The sequence below is a fragment of the Rhinopithecus roxellana genome, chromosome 8, assembly GCF_007565055.1.
Source record: "Rhinopithecus roxellana isolate Shanxi Qingling chromosome 8, ASM756505v1, whole genome shotgun sequence".
NCBI lineage: Eukaryota > Metazoa > Chordata > Mammalia > Primates > Cercopithecidae > Rhinopithecus > Rhinopithecus roxellana.
In genome coordinates this window covers 100,012,962-100,032,031 of record NC_044556.1, presented here as the reverse complement: position 1 = coordinate 100,032,031, position 19,070 = coordinate 100,012,962, and the positions used below count along the sequence as shown (strand labels likewise).

Genomic DNA, 19,070 nt, shown 5'->3' with positions numbered 1-19,070 from the left:
AATATTAATCTTCTCTTTTAGGTTTTGATTTTGGTGTGCGTCAGAATGGTGAACGGGTTAATCACGTCAACCTTCCTCCTTGGGCACGTAATGATCCTCGTCTTTTTATCCTCATCCATCGGCAGGCTCTAGAGTCTGACTACGTGTCCCAGAACATCTGTCAGTGGATTGACTTGGTGTTTGGTTATAAGCAAAAGGGGAAGGCTTCTGTTCAAGCAATCAATGTTTTTCATCCTGCTGTAAGTGACTCTTTTAAAATAATCTATATTTATATAAGATAGAACCTGAATATTTTGAGGTTAGTTGTTCGACTGTTCCTTTAAAACACCCAAGTTACCAAAGAGAATTGGTAGTAGCATTAAACCATCACCTAAGATATTTCAGGTTTTATATTTCCTCTCATTAAAAACAAGATACTATCTTTTTTTTTTTTTTTTGAGACGGAGTCTCGCTCTGTCGCCCGGGCTGGAATGCAGTGGCTGGATCTCAGGTCACTGCAAACTCCGCCTCCCGGGTTTACGCCATTCTCCTGCCTCAGCCTCCCGAGTAGCTGGGACTACAGGCGCCCGCCACCTCGCCCGGCTAGTTTTTTGTACTTTTTTAGTAGAGACGGGGTTTCACCGTGTTAGCCAGGATGGTCTCGATCTCCTGACCTCGTGATCCGCCCGCCTCGGCCTCCCAAAGTGCTGGGATTACAGGCTTGAGCCACCGTGCCCGGCCTCTACATTATTTTTAATGGCTTCTTAGTATAGGTAGAGCATTCTTAATCCAAAAATCCAGAATTCAAAATGCTTCAAAATCAGAAACTTTTTGAGTGCCAACATGATAATCAAAGGAAATGCTCATTGGACCATATCAGATTTCAGATTTTTGGATTAAGAATACTGAACTGCTAAGTAAATAATGCTAATATTCCAAAATCCCCCCCCCCCAAAACCCCTGAAATCTAAAACAATTCTGGTTCCAAATGTTTGTATAAGGGATACTCAACATATGTTCTCAAGTATAGCTATAGAATAGTTTATTTAGCAGTCTTCTATTGTTGGATATTTAGTTAGGATTTGTTTGCTATTAAAATTAATATTTCTATGGTTATTTTTAGGTACATCTTTACTTCCTTAAGATAAATTCCTAGAAGTAGAATTGTTACATTTTTATTTTTTATTTATGTATTTATTTTTGAGATGGAGTCTTGCTCTGTCACCCAGGCTAGAGTGCGGTGGTGTGATCTCAGCTCACTGCAACCTCTGCCTCTCAAGTTCAAGCAATTCTTCTGCCTCAGCCTCCCGAGTGGTTGGGATCACAGGCGCCCTCCACCACGTCTGGCTAATTTTTGTATTTTTAGTGAGACAGGGGTTTCACCATCTTGGCCAGGCTAGTCTCAAACTCCTGACCTCGTGGTTCACCACCTCGGCCTCCCAAAGTGCTGGGATTACAAACGTGAGCCACCACGCCCGGCCTACATTTTCAAGTATACTTTTTGAGGTTATTGGATAGACTAACTTTAGAAAAAATAATCTTACCTCTTCAGGAAACATTTATTTTGCTAGGCTCTGGGGATGCAAAAGTAAATAAGACTCCAAGAGGGTGAAGGGGGTTAGGAGGAAAGCCAACTTTCCTTTCCAAGGTAGATGGGCCTGCCTGGATGTAGTGGAGACTCCAAATGCCACCGCTGAAAGGAAATCCCTTGAGGAGTGGGAGGTGAAAAAGCAGATTCTGAAAAGAAAGATACTTCCTTTCAAAAGGAAATATCTAAAGACCTCTCCACTAACTGTAATTTTCTGTGTTGATTGTAACAAATCTACAAGAGTTTATAACAAATATAGGTAAAATGCACACACAGAACCTACAGTAGACCACTCCGTATCTGAGCTTTTTTAGGCCAGTAGTCCATTCCCTAAAAGTAGCTTTAAAATAAAAAGCTCATTGGTTTATTTTGTTCCATAATTATTTTGAGTACATCTGAAGTCATGTAAAATTAAATTTCTTAAGAGATTTATAATCTAGAAAAGAGAATAAGATAGGTTTCTTGATTATTCTAATAGAAAATAAATGCTATGGAAAAGTTCATTCTAAAAAAGGAGAAAAATGTAGTTTGGTGAATAACAACTTCACATATAATATTAATATATAAGGGAGGAAAAACACTTTCTTTTCCTCAGGTTAACTGGAGTCTCTGCAAAATAACAAAAACAAAGAAAAACAAAAAACCAGATTAACAAGAGCAAATCATATAAATTTATTTAATGAAAGTTTTATGTGGCACAGGAAGCTTCACATGGAAATAAGACCCCAAGTAGTCTTTGGAATTTTATTTTGGCATTTATAGAAATGTTATGTCTAGATATGTAATGAAAGCCACTACAACTGATTAAATATTATACTAACAGCTAAGCCATCCAAGTGGATATGTACGAAATATAGCTGATCTGTACTCAATTACTGATCACCAGCTTTAGAAATAAAGAAGTAAATGCACATTGCTCTCCGTCTGACTTTACAGGATAATGACACGAAGAAATAATATTCTTCTTGGCCAGGCGCGGTGGCTCGTGCCTGTAATCCCAGCACTTTGGGAGGCCGAGGCGGGCGGATTGCCTAAGGTCAGGAGTTCGAGACCAGCCTGGCTAACATGGTGAAACCCCATCTTTACTAAAAATACAAAAAAATTAGCTGGGCGTGGTGGCACACGCCTGTAGTCCCAGCTGCTTGGGAGACTGAGGCAGAAGAACCGCTTCAACCTGGGAGGCGGAGGTTGCAGTGAGCCAAGATCGTGCCATTGCACTCCAGCCTGGGCGACAGAGCGAGACTCCGTCTCAAAATAAACAAATAAATAAGAAAAAATATCCTTCTTAGTGCAATAATTTTATTAGTACAATAATACCCTTTACATTTAAGAGCTTTGAATTTTCATTGCTGCTCTTTTGGTTTTATCTACAATATTTATTAGAACCTAAATAATGCCCTCTTTATCTACCAGCATTGTATTTTAACTTCATTTTTGCCTCTTCCTATATATTGCTTTGAACAAGCAACTTCTTCAGTAATTTGATATCAAGTCTTATATGATATTCTCAGGTCTTAAATTAAAAACTGATTTTATAAACATACCTAATTATAACCAGTCAAGATACATTGTTTTTGTTCACCTATTCAGAAACATTGATACTTCTGATCTCAGTGAGACCATGAGTGATTGTTAACCTGAACAAAAGCATTTTTTCCATAACCTAGAATATAAAACAAAGTGTTGTTTTTCCCTTTGGTATTATATTATTGCCAAGTCTTTCTTTTTACTACATATGTCTTGTTCCTTTATTCTTTCACTCTGCAGACGTATTTTGGAATGGATGTCTCTGCAGTTGAAGATCCAGTTCAGAGACGAGCGCTAGAAACCATGATAAAAACGTATGGGCAGACTCCCCGTCAGCTGTTCCACACAGCCCATGTGAGCAGACCTGGAGCCAAGCTCAATATTGAAGGAGAGCTTCCAGCTGCTGTGGGGTTGCTAGTGCAGTTTGCTTTCAGGGAGACCCGAGAACAAGTTAAAGAAATCACCTATCCGGTATGTCATTTGGATTTCAATTGAATGCAGATGATGCCAGGCACTCTCCCAGGTGCCAGGGATACAGTAATGAATAGCATAGTCCTGTCCTAAAGCTGTGTGCCAGTCAGTGCAAGACAGGTGCAGCAGCGAAAGCAGAATCCTGTGCGAGGTAAATGCTGTGTTAGCGATATGAGAGAGTGCTTTGGGGAGCTCAGAGGAAAGAAGGATTGATTGTTTCAGATAGTAACCTCCCTCAGAAAGCAGAGAGAATGGTTATTCCCAGGGAAAGCCTCCCAGGGTAGTGACATAATAGGATTTTGCAAACAAGAAGAGAAGGACTAGAGAATAGTTTGAGCATTGGTATGCCAGTGTACACTTATCATCCACAATCAAAAGGATTGACCAGTGATGCGGATGTTTTGGTTTATGCTTAAGGGAGAACTTTACATATTTCTTTGGCCTCCCCAGGTTGTAATGATAAAAAGTACTACGTCCAAAAATAGGAAGTAGGTAAAATTTTTACTTCAAAATAGAAAAACCAAGCAAGCAAGCCTTAAAGCTAAAGTGGATTTTAATCTTCAACTAAATTCTTCATGTAAAAACAGCATAAGATAGTAGAATGTGAATTGTAAACACTGTAAGGGTTTACAGAAGGAAATCACAGAAAATGAAAAGGTAAGGGAAAGAAGTTGTAAAGGACCTTAAAGAGGAAATAATTCAGTATATCTCAAAGTGCAGTATCTGTGACCTATTTTAAGAGGAAAAGGTTTTTACACACCTACACCTTGTTTTGACTATTATTCCTCATAATAATATTACTTTATGTAAGACAGAACACTGGATATAAATTATTTGTGCTTATAGCTCACATATGTCAAATGGTCATGTTAAATACAAGCAAAACTTATTCCACCAGTGAAATTCAATTTTAAAGCATTAATATGGTAGACAATGTTGTTTTGCTAAAACTAAATTACGAGTGTTGAGTTTCATAATAGAAAACTACATTTTTTGTTTTCTGTTTTTGAAGCTTCACAAATCACTTTAGTCACTGTAATTACCCGCATCACTATTTTTAACTACGATCTGTCACTTGATTGATTGATCGATTGAGACGAGTCTCGCTCTGTCACCCAGGCTGGAGTGCAGTGGCACAATCTCAGCTCACTGCAAGCTCCGCCTCCCAGGTTCAAACAGTTCTCCTGCCTCAGCCTCCTGAGTATCTGGGATTACAGGTGCCCGCCGCCACACCCAGCTAATTTTTGTATTTTTAGTAGAGATAGGGTTTCACCATATTGGCCAGGCTGGTCTCGAACTCCTGGCCTCATGATCTACCTGCCTCGGCCTCCCGAAGTGCTAGGATTACAGATGTGAGCCACCACACCCAGCCCAATCTGTCACTTTAACATGTCAACATAATTTTACAATATATCCCTGGGAATTAATAAATGCCGTTTAATTTACTACTATACTTACTGCTCATTAGCTGTTAAAGTTGGATCTGAGCAGTATGGCTGCTCGCAGTGGGAACGTGGTACCACCCTGCTTCATTCCCACTTCAGGACCTTTGTGATGACTGTTTCCTTCACCTGGAATAACCACTCCCCAGATAAATCCCCAGTTTGCTCCCTCATCTCATTCAAGTCTCTGCTCAGACATCTCTTCCTCGGAGTCTTCCCTGACCCCCATTTAAATGCTTTCCATAAGCTCTGATTATATCTAAGTCTAATTATGTCTAGAACAGGTGTTCCGTCATCCTCAGACCCCTTCCCCTTCTTTTTGTGTATAGCACTTCCATCACCTGACATATTGTATATGTATTAGTTTATTTATTTGTGTATACTCCCATCCCAAATAGAATGTAACTCCATAAACACAAGGACTTTGTCTGCTCTTGTTCATCACTGTGTCCCCAGTTCTTAGGAAGGTGCTGGGCATATAATAGACACTCATTGTTTTTTAGATTAATGTCTTCTCTGATGCAAGTTCTTTAAGGTTTGGTTTGCTGCACTTCTGTGTGATGTGTAATGACATTTATGCCACTGCTTTTCTTTATTTGAACCACGGTGAAACCTTCCATACCATACTGCTTCTTGACTCCGTGGGCCTTCACTTGACATCTACACAAAATGCAAACACAAGCCTTGAAACCAAGCAACAGTACTCATTTATACGGGGGTCATCTGGATGACCCAGATGTGCTTGTGTGAACTTCAGTTCACCATTGAAGTTCAAAACAATCAGAGCTGTATAAAAAGCATTTCAATAAAGCACTCCTCTTTAAATATTCTATGAGAAGTGGCTGTTCATATCCTTTGCCTACTTTTTCATGAGGTCGTTTGTTTTTTTCTTGTAAATTTGTACAAGTTCCTTGTAGATTCTGGATATTAGACCTTTGTCAGATGGGTAGATTGCAAAAATTTTCTCCCATTCTGTAGGTTGCATGTTCACTCTGATAGTAGTTTATTTTGACGTGCGGAAGCTGTTTAGTTTAATTAGATCCCAGTTGTCAATTTTAGCTCTTGTTGCAATTGCTTTTGACCTTTTCATCATGATATCTTTGCCCATGCCTATGTCCTGAATGATATTGCCTAGATTTTCTTCTAAGGTTTTTATGGTTTGGGGTTTTACATTTGTCTTTAATTAATCTTGAGTTAATTTTTGCATAAGGTGTAAGGAAGAGGTCCAGTTTCAGTTTTCTGCATATGGCTAGCCAGTTTTCCCAGCACCACTTATTAAATAGGGAATCCTTTCCCCATTGCTTGTTCTTACCAGGTTTGTTGAAGATCAGATGGTTATAGATGTGTGGTGTTATTTCTGAAGTCTCTGTTCTATTCCATTCGTCTATATGTCTGCGTTGGTACCAATATCATACTGTTTTGGTTACTGTTGAAAAAGAAGCTCAAGATCACTGATCATTAGAGAAATGCAAATCAAAACCACAATGAGATACCATCTCACACCAATCAGAATGATGATTATTAAAAAGTCAAGAAACAGTAGATGCTGGTGAGGCTGTGGAGAAATCGGAATGCTTTTACACCGTTGGTGGGAATGTAAATTAGTTCAACCCTTGTGGAAGACAGTGTGGCGATTCTTCAAGGATCTAGAACCAGAAGTACTATTTGACCCAGCAATCCCATTACTGGGTATATACTCAAAGGAATATAAATCATTCTACTCTAAAGACACATGCACACGTATGGTTTATTGTGGCACTATTTACTATAGCAAAGACATGAAACCAACACAAATGCCCATCAATGATAGACTAGATAAAGAAAATATATACCATGAAATACTATGCAGCCATAAAAAAGAATGAGGTCATGTAATTTGCAGGGACATGGATGAAGCTGGGAGCCATCATCCTCAGCAAACTAACACAAGAACAGAAAACCAGACACTGCATGTTCTCACTCATAAGTGGGAGTTGAACAATGAGAACACATGGACACAGGGAGGGGAAAAACACACACTGGGGCCATACAGGAGGGTTGGTGGGGAGGGGAGGGAGAGCATCAGGACAAATAGCTAATACATGCAGGGCTTAAAACCTAGATGACAGGTTGATAGGTGCAGCAAACCACCATGGCACGTGTATACCTATGTAACAAACCTGCACATTCTGCACATGTATCCCACAACTTAAAAAATAATACTGATAATAATAATGATAATAAATATACTATGATATAAAGAAGTAGTTGCCATTGTATCTTTCTGTGTCATTGAAAAACTAGAAGTTTAAGCTCTGCAACTCATATAAAAGTAATTTATATCCGGCAAGGAACTGTGAATGATAAATTATAACTATAAAATTTAACACAAAATTTTTCTCAACTTTAATATTGATAGATTTGTATCCCACAGGGGAGCCACAAGAAAACACTGATAGACAAAATTTTAGAAGCTTGTTTTTAAAATGCCTGATCCTAACCTCTCTGTGCCCACATGAGCATTCCTGAAGCTCTTAAGCTTTTCCTGAGATACTCATTTTTTAGACCACTATGATATCATTTAAAACTGTATATTAACATGTCCGCTAAATAGTCTGACAGAATTATTAGAGCTCCTAAACAGGCATGATTTTTTTAAAAGATAGTATATAGGTCAATGATGCCTCTTTTTTCATTTATTTGGAAAATGACATAAGCAAGTTTCACTAAAAATCTTAGGTTTTTTACAGAAATGACTGAAAATTGCTTAATAGATTATTTTTATTTTATGTAGCATTTCCTCTGAAGAGTTGAAAGTAAAATAATGGGTTAAACTCTTAAATGTCTAAAAGGAGGGAATCCATTAAAAAAAAAGTTCAGTAGAGGATAAAACAGTCATAACAAGAACAGAAAGAATAGAACTGTTGGGGGAAACTCTTTAAAAGGTCATCATGTCTTTTCTTCTTGATTTTGAAACTTTTTAATAATTGTTTTTGCTTGAAGTCAAGGAAACCTTTTCATTACTGTTCATGGGCAGCCATATGGGTATCTCTCTAGAGTCTTCACTCACCTTTCTTTCCCCAAATCCTCTTGTTCCTCAAGCTCTACCTTTTGTTTTTCACTGACAATTCTTTCTCTTTTATTCTCTAGTACTGGCTAGAGATTCTCTAATCCTCTCAATATGTTCCATAGATAAACACTTCCCCTTTCACTCATCACATATCTATTTGAGATGAGAACCTGCTATGTCCTGGCACAAAGATGAATCAGAGGTGTCCCCTCTCTTCAAGGAGCTCATAGCTGAGTGAGGTTTCCTGTGCTACATGTGGGCTTGATTTCTATTGCCATATGTACATACGGCTTGTCATACTACCAAATTACAGTCTTCCAGTAAGTATCAACTTTAGTTTAGGTATTTCAACTAGAAGTAAGAAATATACTAAATTTTTTTCTCTGCTCAAATTTCAAGGAATTGTGAATGATTAACCACATATTTTCATACAAATTAGGCGAGAACCACAGAGTAAAACTCAAATAAGGAACAAATATTTCTATACGCTAAGCATGGGAAGTAAAAAAAATGAGTAAAATAATTCTTGCCCTTACAGACCTTATAATCCATATTACTTTCTCTTACTTTGTTTAGCACTTAAATTAGAAATAATTCTATACTTACTACCTTTTAAAAAGCCATACTTTTTATTTGTCTTGGTTTTAGAGTCCTTTGTCATGGATAAAAGGCTTGAAATGGGGGGAATACGTGGGTTCCCCCAGTGCTCCAGTACCTGTGGTCTGCTTCAGCCAGCCCCACGGAGAAAGATTTGGCTCTCTCCAGGCTCTGCCCACCCGAGCAATCTGTGGTTTGTCACGGAATTTCTGTCTTCTGATGACATATAGCAAGGAACAAGGTAAAGTAAAATGTAATGAAGATCATTCTGGATATATCTTTCATGAGATTTGAGTATTTCTAGCTCATCTGTGCTGCTACTTTGAGTCCTTGGTGGAAAAAATTCAGCTCAAATTTGTGGTTTTTTAGTACAAAGTGGGAAAGAAAACATACTACATGAAAAAACTGAGAGTTAAATGCAGTGCCATTTGAAATGAGAGGAGGAACTTGAAGGGGACAAGAATAAATGGTTATGTTCACAAAATGAAGATGTTATCAGTTTGACAGAAATGTACACTTTGAGGCTGTTGAGCCCCAGAATAGACAGACGTATTTGACCGACAAATCTACCACCTCAGAAGATATAGTCATGGGTTTAAGCAACAAACACAACAAGGATGTCAAGATAACCTTGAAAATAGGTTTTTTTTTCTTGTGTATATCAGTAGTTTATTGTTTTTATTTTTATTTTTTATTATACTTAAAGTTCTAGGGTACATGTGCACAACGTTCGGGTTTGTTATATATGTTTAAAACACGTATTCCTGAAAACCCATCCTTTTCTGACTCCCCACATACTGACTCACTAAAAGCAACATGTGGGAAAGTGCTGTGCAGTAGAGGCCTCTTCATGTTTCTAAATGTCAACTAGACACTGGAAAACTAGGGACATTTTGCAATGAGCAGTCCCTCAACCATTCCAAATTAACCATTTCACTAGAAACAAAAGAACTCTTCCTACTTGCTAGGCATGGACGTGGGGCACCAAAATGAATGACCTAGGGCACTCATCTGTTTCTATGAGGTTATTTGCAGACTTGCCCAAAAGCCAGTGTGTGGACTAGATGCCATTAGCAGCCGGCACTGCTGGCAATTACCGTTACCTTCTGTGCACTGTGCTCCTTGGGAGCTGTATATAGCCTTCCACCCGAACTGCAGTACAAAGGGGCCAGCACGCAGAGAAAACATCAGTCACTTAAAGAAATTAGGTATGCTAGCTGGGCCGTAGTTCTTTTAGGCTCACTCTTATTTCTGTCATGAGATGAATGATTGTTTTTATAGTTGTTAGAAATAAGAGAGTATGCATACCGTTTTATCTACGTTTAGTGAATTAATAGGATAAGGTAGATCTGTTTAATCATAATTATTGTGATAACAATGGTTTATTCTTACTAGTATGTTACAATTAGTTATGAGGTAATTTACAAGTAATTTACTAATAATACCAAAGTACCAACATGGGTGAATTATTTACCTTTAAAAAATTAGAGTACAGTAAAATTTCTCTCTGTTGAGCAAAAGAGAAAGAGCAGGTATTATCACTTAGCATTATGGGACTTAAACATGTCAGACATATTCTAAGCCTATCTTATTTGTGCCACTACAGTCATGAACCCTTAGTGTGCCCCTAATAGCTATGTTCATTCAAATTACACTTAATTTCCTCGCACAATGTATTTGGAATTTGTCAGAACTTGGGTATGTCCAGAGCAGTAGTGTAATAGAACAGTTTTCCCCCACGGCCTCGACAGTCACAGTTCCTGAGTTTTGCATCCTTGCCCAGCTGCTTACTAGCTATGTGGCCTTGGGGAAGTTAACTTCGTGCTTTGCAAATCCTGGCTTTTGATCTATAAAGCAGGAATAACAAAATAATTTACCTCATAGGGTACTTTTCTGTAAGGATTCAATACAATAATGTATGAGGATGATGAGCATAGTGCCTGGTTCTTTCTAAGTGCTTAATAAATGTGTATTGGTCTGTAAATACCCTAGGGTCTGGAAGGGATCAGTGTTTACTAGATACACCCAACACTAGACCCAGCAAGGAACAGTCCACATAGACATTCTAGAGAGGCATTGACTGAACAGTATAGCTTACAGATGAAAGTTAGGTCACTTGTTAACACAAGAGACACACTGCATCAGAATCTCTGGGGCTTGAATCCAAGCTTATACACGCTGAAAATCAATTTGAGATTCAATTTTAGTAGATCCTATTTAAGATACACTGTCCTAGTAGGTAAAGGAGAAGTTCTTTTTCTGAAAGAAGAAAAAAAAAAGATGATGCCTCATGTGTTACTGGAATGAGAAACCTTGGTTTATGGAGCACTTGCTGCATGCCAGGCATTATGGTAGGTTTTGAGAGGGCTCAAGACTCCTGTGGTTCCTTTCCCTAGCAGCTTATATTTAGAGCAGTTTCTATTTAGTGAGTAGATTCCAATTTCTTTGTTGCAAAATGTTGTCAACATTTCTTATTTTACTCAACAAAACAAAAAGCTGTGAATTGCCTATTTTCAATATGCTGTTGATTCATTCAAGAAATATTTATTTGTTATACTCATCTATGTGCTTGGTATTCTACTAGAATAAAGAAAGCATATTCTGTTTCCTTTAGGAACTTAAAACATTGCAAGTTTCAAGGGCAGTACCATTTACAGCATCTATGCTGCATTTAGCTATATCCAGCATACCAACAAAGCATAAATAATTAATAGTACTGGGAAATGATATCAAAATTTCCAAATTTTTATGCCAAGAGAACATAATACTATGTTGTAAAAGAGAGAGAGGGCTGGGTGCAGTGGCTCAAGCCTGTAATCCCAGCGCTTTGGGAGGCCGAGGCAGGCAGATGACTTGAGGTCAGGAGTTCGAGACCAGCCTGGCCAACATGGTGAAACCCTGTCTCTACTAAAAATACAAAAAAATTTAGCCAGGCATGGTGGCGAGAGCCTGTAGTTCCAGCTGCTGGGGAGGCTGAGGCACAAGAATCACTTGAACCCAGGAGGCGGAGGTTGCAGTGAGCCGAGATCACACCACTGCACTCCAGCCTGGGTGACAGAGTGAGACTCTGTCTCAAAAAAAAAAAAAAAAAAAAAAAGGAGAGAGAGAGAGAGAAGAACAGAGCCTCCTTGAATGAAGGTCTGCCACACACAGTCCTGCAGTTGACAGGATTAAATGATCCCTTCTCAGGGCAGGTGTTGCTTCCACTCTAGCAGTGTTGTCTTCCTGCTACTAGCAGTTGTCTATCCTGGGTGTCTAGAAAGTTAAATAGTATCTAGTTCATATTTATTTTTAAAAGAAAAGGTGTCTCAGAACATGAAAAGAGTAAGCTTGACTATCATGTTCTTTTATAATAATTTCTTAACAGAAATTTTAGTTCTGAATCAAATAAATCCCAGACAAAACAACACAAGTGAAAAAATATAATCCCACCCTCAGAATCCTATTAGCATTAAAGAAATAAAACTAAGAAAATGTTCCATTTTAGAGATATAAAGATGGTTTTGCACCAAATGATATGTTTTGCTATGTAAACTTCACCCTTTAATCTGCCAGTTTGGGGCTTTCATGTAACAATGGAGCAGTAACAATCTGATACTTTTCTTTCTCCTTCTCCTTGAGGTGTGAGAAGCATGAACAGTACAGACATTCAGTGGTCAGCCATCCTGAGCTGGGGATATGCTGATAATATTTTAAGGTTGAAGAGTAAACAAAGTGAGCCTCCAGTAAACTTCATTCAAAGTTCACAACAATACCAGGTAAACATTTTTATTTTTATTTTTATTTTTATTTGGAGATGGAGTCTCGCTCTGTCGCCCAGGCTGGAGTGCAGTGGCGCATCTCGGCTCACTGCAAGCTCTGCCTCCTGGGTTCACGCCATTCTCCTGCCTCAGCCTCCTGGGTAGCTGGGCCTACAGGCGCCTGCCACCATGCTCAGCTGATTTTTTGTATATTTTTAGTAGAGTCGGGGTTTCACTTTATTAGCCAGGATGGTCTCAATCTCCTGACCTCATCATCTGCCCACCTTGGCCTCCCAAAGTGTTAGGATTACAGCTGTGAGCCACTGTGCCCGGCCAACAATTTTTTTTTTTTTTTTAATTTTAGACAGCGTGTTGCTCTGTTCCCCAGGCTAGAGTGCAATAGCACAATCTCAGCTGACTGCAACCTCCGCCTCCCAGGCTCAAGTGATCCTCCTCCCTCAACTTCCCAAGTAGCTGGGACTACAGGTGCATGCCACCAAGCCTGAATTATGTTTATATTATCTGTGGAGATAGGGTTTCTCCATGTTGCCCAGGCTGGCCTCAAACTCCTGGGCTCTAATGATTCACCCGCATTGGCCTCCCAAAGTGCTGGGATTACAGGTGTGAGCCACTGTGCCTGGCTTGTGTAAATGTTTTTGTGGAATCTTTATAATAGTTAAATACAATGCATAAAAATGAGTCAGACTGTCCGGGCACAGTGGCTCACGCCTGTAATCCCAGCACTTTGGGAGGCCGAGGCGGGCAGATCACCTGAGGTCAGGAGTTCAAGACCAGCCTGGCCAACATGGGGAAACCCCCTTCTCTACTAAAAATACAAAAAAAAAATTAGCCGGACGTGGTGGCGCATTCCTGTAATCCCAGCTACTCAGGAGACTGAGGCAGGAGAATCGCTTGAACCCAGGAGGCAGAGGTTGCGGTGAGCCAAGATCACGCCATACCATTCCAGTCTGGGCAACAAGAGCGAGACTCTGTCGCAAAAAAAAAAAATCAGACTGATAGCAGCTAGCTTGGTTGGTTGGTTGGTTGGTTGGTTTTGAGATGAAGTCTCGCTCCATCACCCAGGCTGGAGTGCAGTGGTGTGATCTGCACTCACTTTAACCTCCGCCTCCCGGATTCAAGCGATTCTCTTGCCTCAGCCTCCCAAGTAGCTGGGACTACAGGCATGTGCCACCATGCTTGGCTAATTTTTGTATGTTTAGTAGGGACGGGGTTTCACCACATTAGCCAGGTTGGTCTCAAACTCCTGACCTCAGCTTAATCTCCCGCCTCAGCCTCCCAAAGTGCTGGGATTACATGCGTGAACCACTGTGCCCAGCCAAGCAGCCAGTTTTTATCTTGCAACTTGTCCAGTCAAGAAGCTGATGTTAGGCTGGGCATGGTGGCTCACACCTGTAATCCTAGCGCTTTGGGAGGCCAAGGCAGGCAGATCATCTGAGGTCAAGAGTTCAAGACCAGCCTGGCCAATATGGTGAAACCCCATCTCTACTAAAAAATACAAAAATTGGCCATGCATGGTGGTGGGCACCTGTAAATCCCAGCTACTCGGGAGGCTGGGGCAGGAGAATTGCTTGAACCTGGGAAGCAGAGGTTGCAATGAGCTGAGATCGTGCCATAGCATTCCAGCCTCGGCAACAAGAGCAAAACTCCGTCTCAAAAAAAAAAAAAAGAGAGAGAGAAGCTGATGTTTATAGTACTTACAGACTTCCTAACTACCACGATTTGTGTTCCCCAAATTTGTTTTCTACCCATTTTCTCATTGAGAGAGTATTATCATAATCTCCTACTCAACATCAGTAAAGGGCGTAGTGTTTGAACCAAATCAACATTGCCTTCTTCTCAGTGTTCACTCACTTTTGTCATTGAGTCATTTTCTGTAACCATAGTGCCATTTTTTATACATGATTTTTCCTAAATGGACTGGATATTCAAGCATCATGATCACTGGGCCGATAGCCCTGTGATCTTTGTTAGTGTCCCAGCTTTGTTATATACTAACTACAGCCTTTGACTAGTAACTTAACCTATCCAAACTTGAGTTTCTTTCCTCCTCATTACAACCAAGATAATAGTACTCACACTACTTTCTCAGAAAGCTGCTGTAAAGTGTTTCCAGTGTTTGTGAAAGAAAGTTGTAAACTGTAGAATACCGTGTAAATATACAGTACTGCTGCTGCAGCTGTTACCGACTCTTAATTGTGTGGACAGCCTTCTTTTTTGACTCTCTTTCCATGGAAAGTTCTCTTACCATCCTCTGATTTCCATTACCTACATAATACCTGCTGCCTTATCATCTGTCCTAAAATGTATCCCATTCCCTGAGCTCTTTAGAAATGGAGGAAGCTACTTAGGGGAATTTTTAGCAGTGAAAGCAAGAGGAGCAGTGACTTGTTTGCATAACCCTCAATATCCCTGACCAAAATATTGCCACCATTTGTTATATAGCTTACCAGGAAACTGACAGAAGTAAGAATAAAGAGACAGTGAAAAACAACTTTACTAGGAACTTTAATAAGATTTTTTTTTTTTAGTGTTGAAACATATCAGGCTGCATTAATCAGAGCCTTTTTATGCAGATAGAAATATATATATCCAAACACAAACAAGTTATAACCATAAATCATGGCAAAGCTGGTAATAAAACTAAATTGGAAATGAATATACAAAATAAATGAAAACACAAAAACGTATTATAGAATCAGTATGTCCCTTACTGCACCCTTTTTGGCATTATTGTAAATTGGGAAAAACAGAGAAATATGTACAGTGGGAGTTAGATATACAATACATTCTACCTGTCAAAATACACTGACACAAATTTATGAGCAGATTTATTGTTGTCATCAATAATCTGGATTTACAAACATCTTGACTTTCCAATGAAAAGTGAAGAAAAACAAATGAAATCATCATCAGTATTAACTGAATGTTTTCAATGCAATGTTAAAGATAAAAGCTTTCAATCAAATTCTTTCCACCTTTAATTACTAGGCATTCCTTCTATTTAAGAGTTGGGTACTGTTACATTAGATTGATGTGGTGCGAAGAGAGGACAAAGATAGATAACTTTAAAGAAGCTTTCCAATTCACTAATATATTTTCACCAGTGCAAAGACAAGCATTTAGTCAAATTGTTTTTGCCAAGTAAATTGACTGTTAGTTTAGCAGATCCAAAGCTTGAATAAAGTTGTTTAAAATTCTTATTTTTATTTTTTTCTAGCTTTATTGGAATATAATTGACAAATGAAATTGTATATATTTAAGGTATACAATGTGATGTTTTAATATATGTATACATATATTGTGAAATGATTACTACAGTCAGGCTAATTAACACATCCATCACCTCACATAGTTAGCATTTTTATGTGTGTGATGAGAATTTTAAGATCCACTATCTTAGCAAATTTCAAGAGTACAACACAGGGTGGGGGTCAGCTGGCGTGGAAAAGAGGACCTGTCAGGCCACACAGAAAATTAACTCAAACCTGAATGGTGCCTCCGTGGTTAGGACTGAGGGATTTTGTACCAAAGGCATAATCCCATCTTTTACATTCACATTTATCTTTCTTTCTTCTCCTGCTTAACAATCTTTAGAACTATTAGAAGCAGTCCCTCTATTTATATGTACCCTGTTTCCCCACCAAAGACATAAACTGAGGAAAATAAAAGCAAAAAGCAAATAAATGTGTGAAGTACACACACATTCACACTCAACCTTGGATGTCATCAATCCTGAATCATTTTGTTAAATGTATCTAAATATATATACACATATACACATACATCTGCACACGGGCACATATACACATTATAATATATTTTAATTGGGAAACAACATTTAGACATTTGGCTCAAAGTTACAGAATATTATTATATCTGACACGTTTCTAACTGTTTCAAGAAATGTTTACCTAATGTTTTTGATATTAAAAAAAATAGTTGTCAGAAAAGTAGAAGTATTTTTCATTCTTTTAAAACATGATCATCTTTGATTTGTCCTTTTTTAAAGGTTACTAGTTGTGCTTGGGTGCCTGACAGTTGCCAGCTGTTTACTGGAAGCAAATGCGGTGTCGTCACAGCCTACACAAACAGATTTACAAGCAGCACAGGTAGGTTCTGGGCTTTCTGTATGGGTAGCACATTGTCAATGAAGGGAAGAAAACCTTTATGAAGTATAATTCATTTTGCATAAGATTAACTTAAAATGTTTATACCTTAATCTTCTCCCTACATTAGGTCTTAAAAATCTTTAGGGTTTATTAGAATCATGAAAACTCTTGAAAACAATTGTAGTAGTCCTATTTTTTTTTCAGAGACAGTATTTTGAGTTATGATCTGTTTTGTATTTAGGCTTTTAAATGACATTTGGTGCTTACCTGTATTTGCGATATCAACCTGAATGCTTAGGAGTATACTGTAAGAGTCTATCAGTTTGAAAGCTTAGAAACCCTAATGTCCAGCATTCCCATACCTTCTGGGTGAACTAAATGACAGCAAAATCTAAGTAGTCTGTCTGGATTTGTACCACTTACTGGAAGAAATTTTATTATTTTTTAACCATTCACTGAACTCCCAGGATTTTGGAGTTGAATTATAAAACAGGGAAGAAAATAAGACAGATTATGCAAGGCTTCTTTTAATTTACTGTTTTTGGGGGGTTGTTTTGTTTTGTTTTTGTTTTTTGAGACAGAGCCTCCCTCTGTTGCCTAAGCTGGAATGCAATGGCACAATCTCGGCTCGCTGCAGCCTCCGCCTCCTGGGCTCAATCAGTTCTCGTGTCTCAGCCTCCCGAGTAGCTGGGACTACAGGCATGCGCCACCACGCCCGGCCAATTTTTGTAATTTTAGTAGAGATGGGGTTTTGCTATGTTGGCCAGGCTGGTCTTGAACTGCTGGCTTCAAGTGATCCTCCCACCTCGGCCTCCCAAAGTGGTGGGATTATAGGCATGAGCCATCAGGCCCGGCCTGTTTTTGTTTCTTCAATCTGCCTGTGGTGCAGTTGAGGATGTGTGGCAAGTTTAGGTTGATAACTCAGTAATCATCATTCTGATCCAGAATTTTCACTGTGCATTTTTTCCCATTATAATTTTCTTTATAGTATTAAATCTCTTTTACTGGGTGAAACCTGTATTTCTAGCATAGGGTGACTCCCGGGTTCTTCCTTTTCTTTCTTTTTTTTTTTTGAGACAGAGTCTCACTCTGTCGCCCAGGCCTGAGTGCAATAGTGTGATCTCGGCTCACTGCAACCTCCACCTTCCGGGTTCAAGCGATTCTCCTGCCTCAGCCTCCAGAGTAGTTGGGATTACAGGCGCCCACCACCACACCTGGCTTATTTTTGTATTTTTAGTAGAGACGGGGTTTCACTGTGTTGGTCAGACTGATCTCGAGCTTATGACCTCAGGCCTCCCAAAGTGCTGAGATTACAAGTGTCAGCCACCATGCCCAGCCAGGTTCTTACCTTTTTTTCCAAGCTTATTCCCTTTTGAACTCTTGTTAAGTTTCTTTGCATGGTCCCTGAGGTATAAATGTGACCATATTTTGTTTCTGTCTCTTAGTCTAAGGAGCCATTAAAATGGTTTAAGCAGGAGTTATATGATCCAGTCAGCATTTTAGGGAGACCACTGTAGAGCCTGCAAGGGGAAGCACTTCCAAGGGCGTGAGACTGGCAGCCAGGACACCAGCGAGAAGGCCACTGCAGTGATCCAGGGAGGAAGCAAAGAAGGGCAGGTTTAGGAGCCAGAACAGTGGGGTATATGCTCTGAGAAAGGCTCACACCCAGGATAAAAGACCACAGAAGAAGGACTTCCAGACATCAGGGAGCCTGATAAGTTACACTTGAGCTGGATCCTAAAGGATCAATCTACTATAAGTGAAGGAAAGAGGAAAGAACATTTCAGGCAGAGGAAATAGTTTACACAAGGCCTGGAATCAAAGGCTTGGGTTTTGGGGGGATAGCAAATATTTTCTGTGTAGTTTAGAGGGTAATGTGTTGGAGAAGAATGACAGAAGCAGGGCAGGAAAAGATTGAGGCCAGTGATGAGGTTTTTACATGCCATGATAAAAAGAATGCTAAAAGAATATAAGCAGGGCGTGGTAGCTCACGCCTGTGGCCCCAGCACTTTGGGAGGCCAAGACAAGAAGATTGCTTGAGCCCAGAAATTTGAGACCAGCCTGGACAACATAGCAAGATCTTGTCTCTACCAAAAAACAAAAATAAAAAAATTGGTCAGACATGGTGGTGCACGCCTGTGATCCCAGCTACAAGGGAGGCTGAGGTGGGAGTATCACTTGAGCCCAGAAGGTCGAGATCACAGCAGTAAGCCGTGATCACACCACTGCACTCCAGCCTGGGCGGCAGAGTGAGACCTGACTGAAATTGTTTTTTAAAAAGGATATAAGCAGAGAATATAAGTGTCACAACTTTTTGAATGTCTCCTTTTATCACCTTTTGATTCCCAAAGGCTTAAAATGAATGTTAATTTTATAACATCTGTAATATTCATGCTGCCTTTGCCCTTGATCTTCTGAGCTCCCCTTTCTGACTTTCTCCCACAAATCTATTCTAAACCCTGCTCCTAGGGCAGTTGTCTGCTTGTGCACTTGGATCATTTTGCATCATGACATGGACACCTTTTTTTAAAACTGGCTTTATCTTTT

General features: G+C 39.4%; 1 protein-coding gene across 5 annotated transcripts in view; it reads left to right on the top strand.

The window, feature by feature from the left end:
• LYST (lysosomal trafficking regulator) overlaps nt 1–19,070 on the top strand; it is a 229,277-nt gene that overhangs the window by 186,494 nt on the left and 23,713 nt on the right. For 4 of the 5 annotated variants that reach the window (XM_030937161.1, XM_030937164.1, XM_030937162.1 and 1 more), the window contains 5 exons: nt 22–239; nt 3,335–3,565; nt 8,705–8,894; nt 12,275–12,411; nt 16,424–16,521. In XM_030937161.1, the coding sequence (XP_030793021.1) occupies nt 22–239; nt 3,335–3,565; nt 8,705–8,894; nt 12,275–12,411; nt 16,424–16,521 (874 nt within the window). Of the gene's footprint in view, nt 1–21; nt 240–3,334; nt 3,566–8,704; nt 8,895–12,274; nt 12,412–16,423; nt 16,523–19,070 lie in introns of all 5 variants that reach the window. The other variant, XM_030937163.1, reaches the window with a different exon arrangement.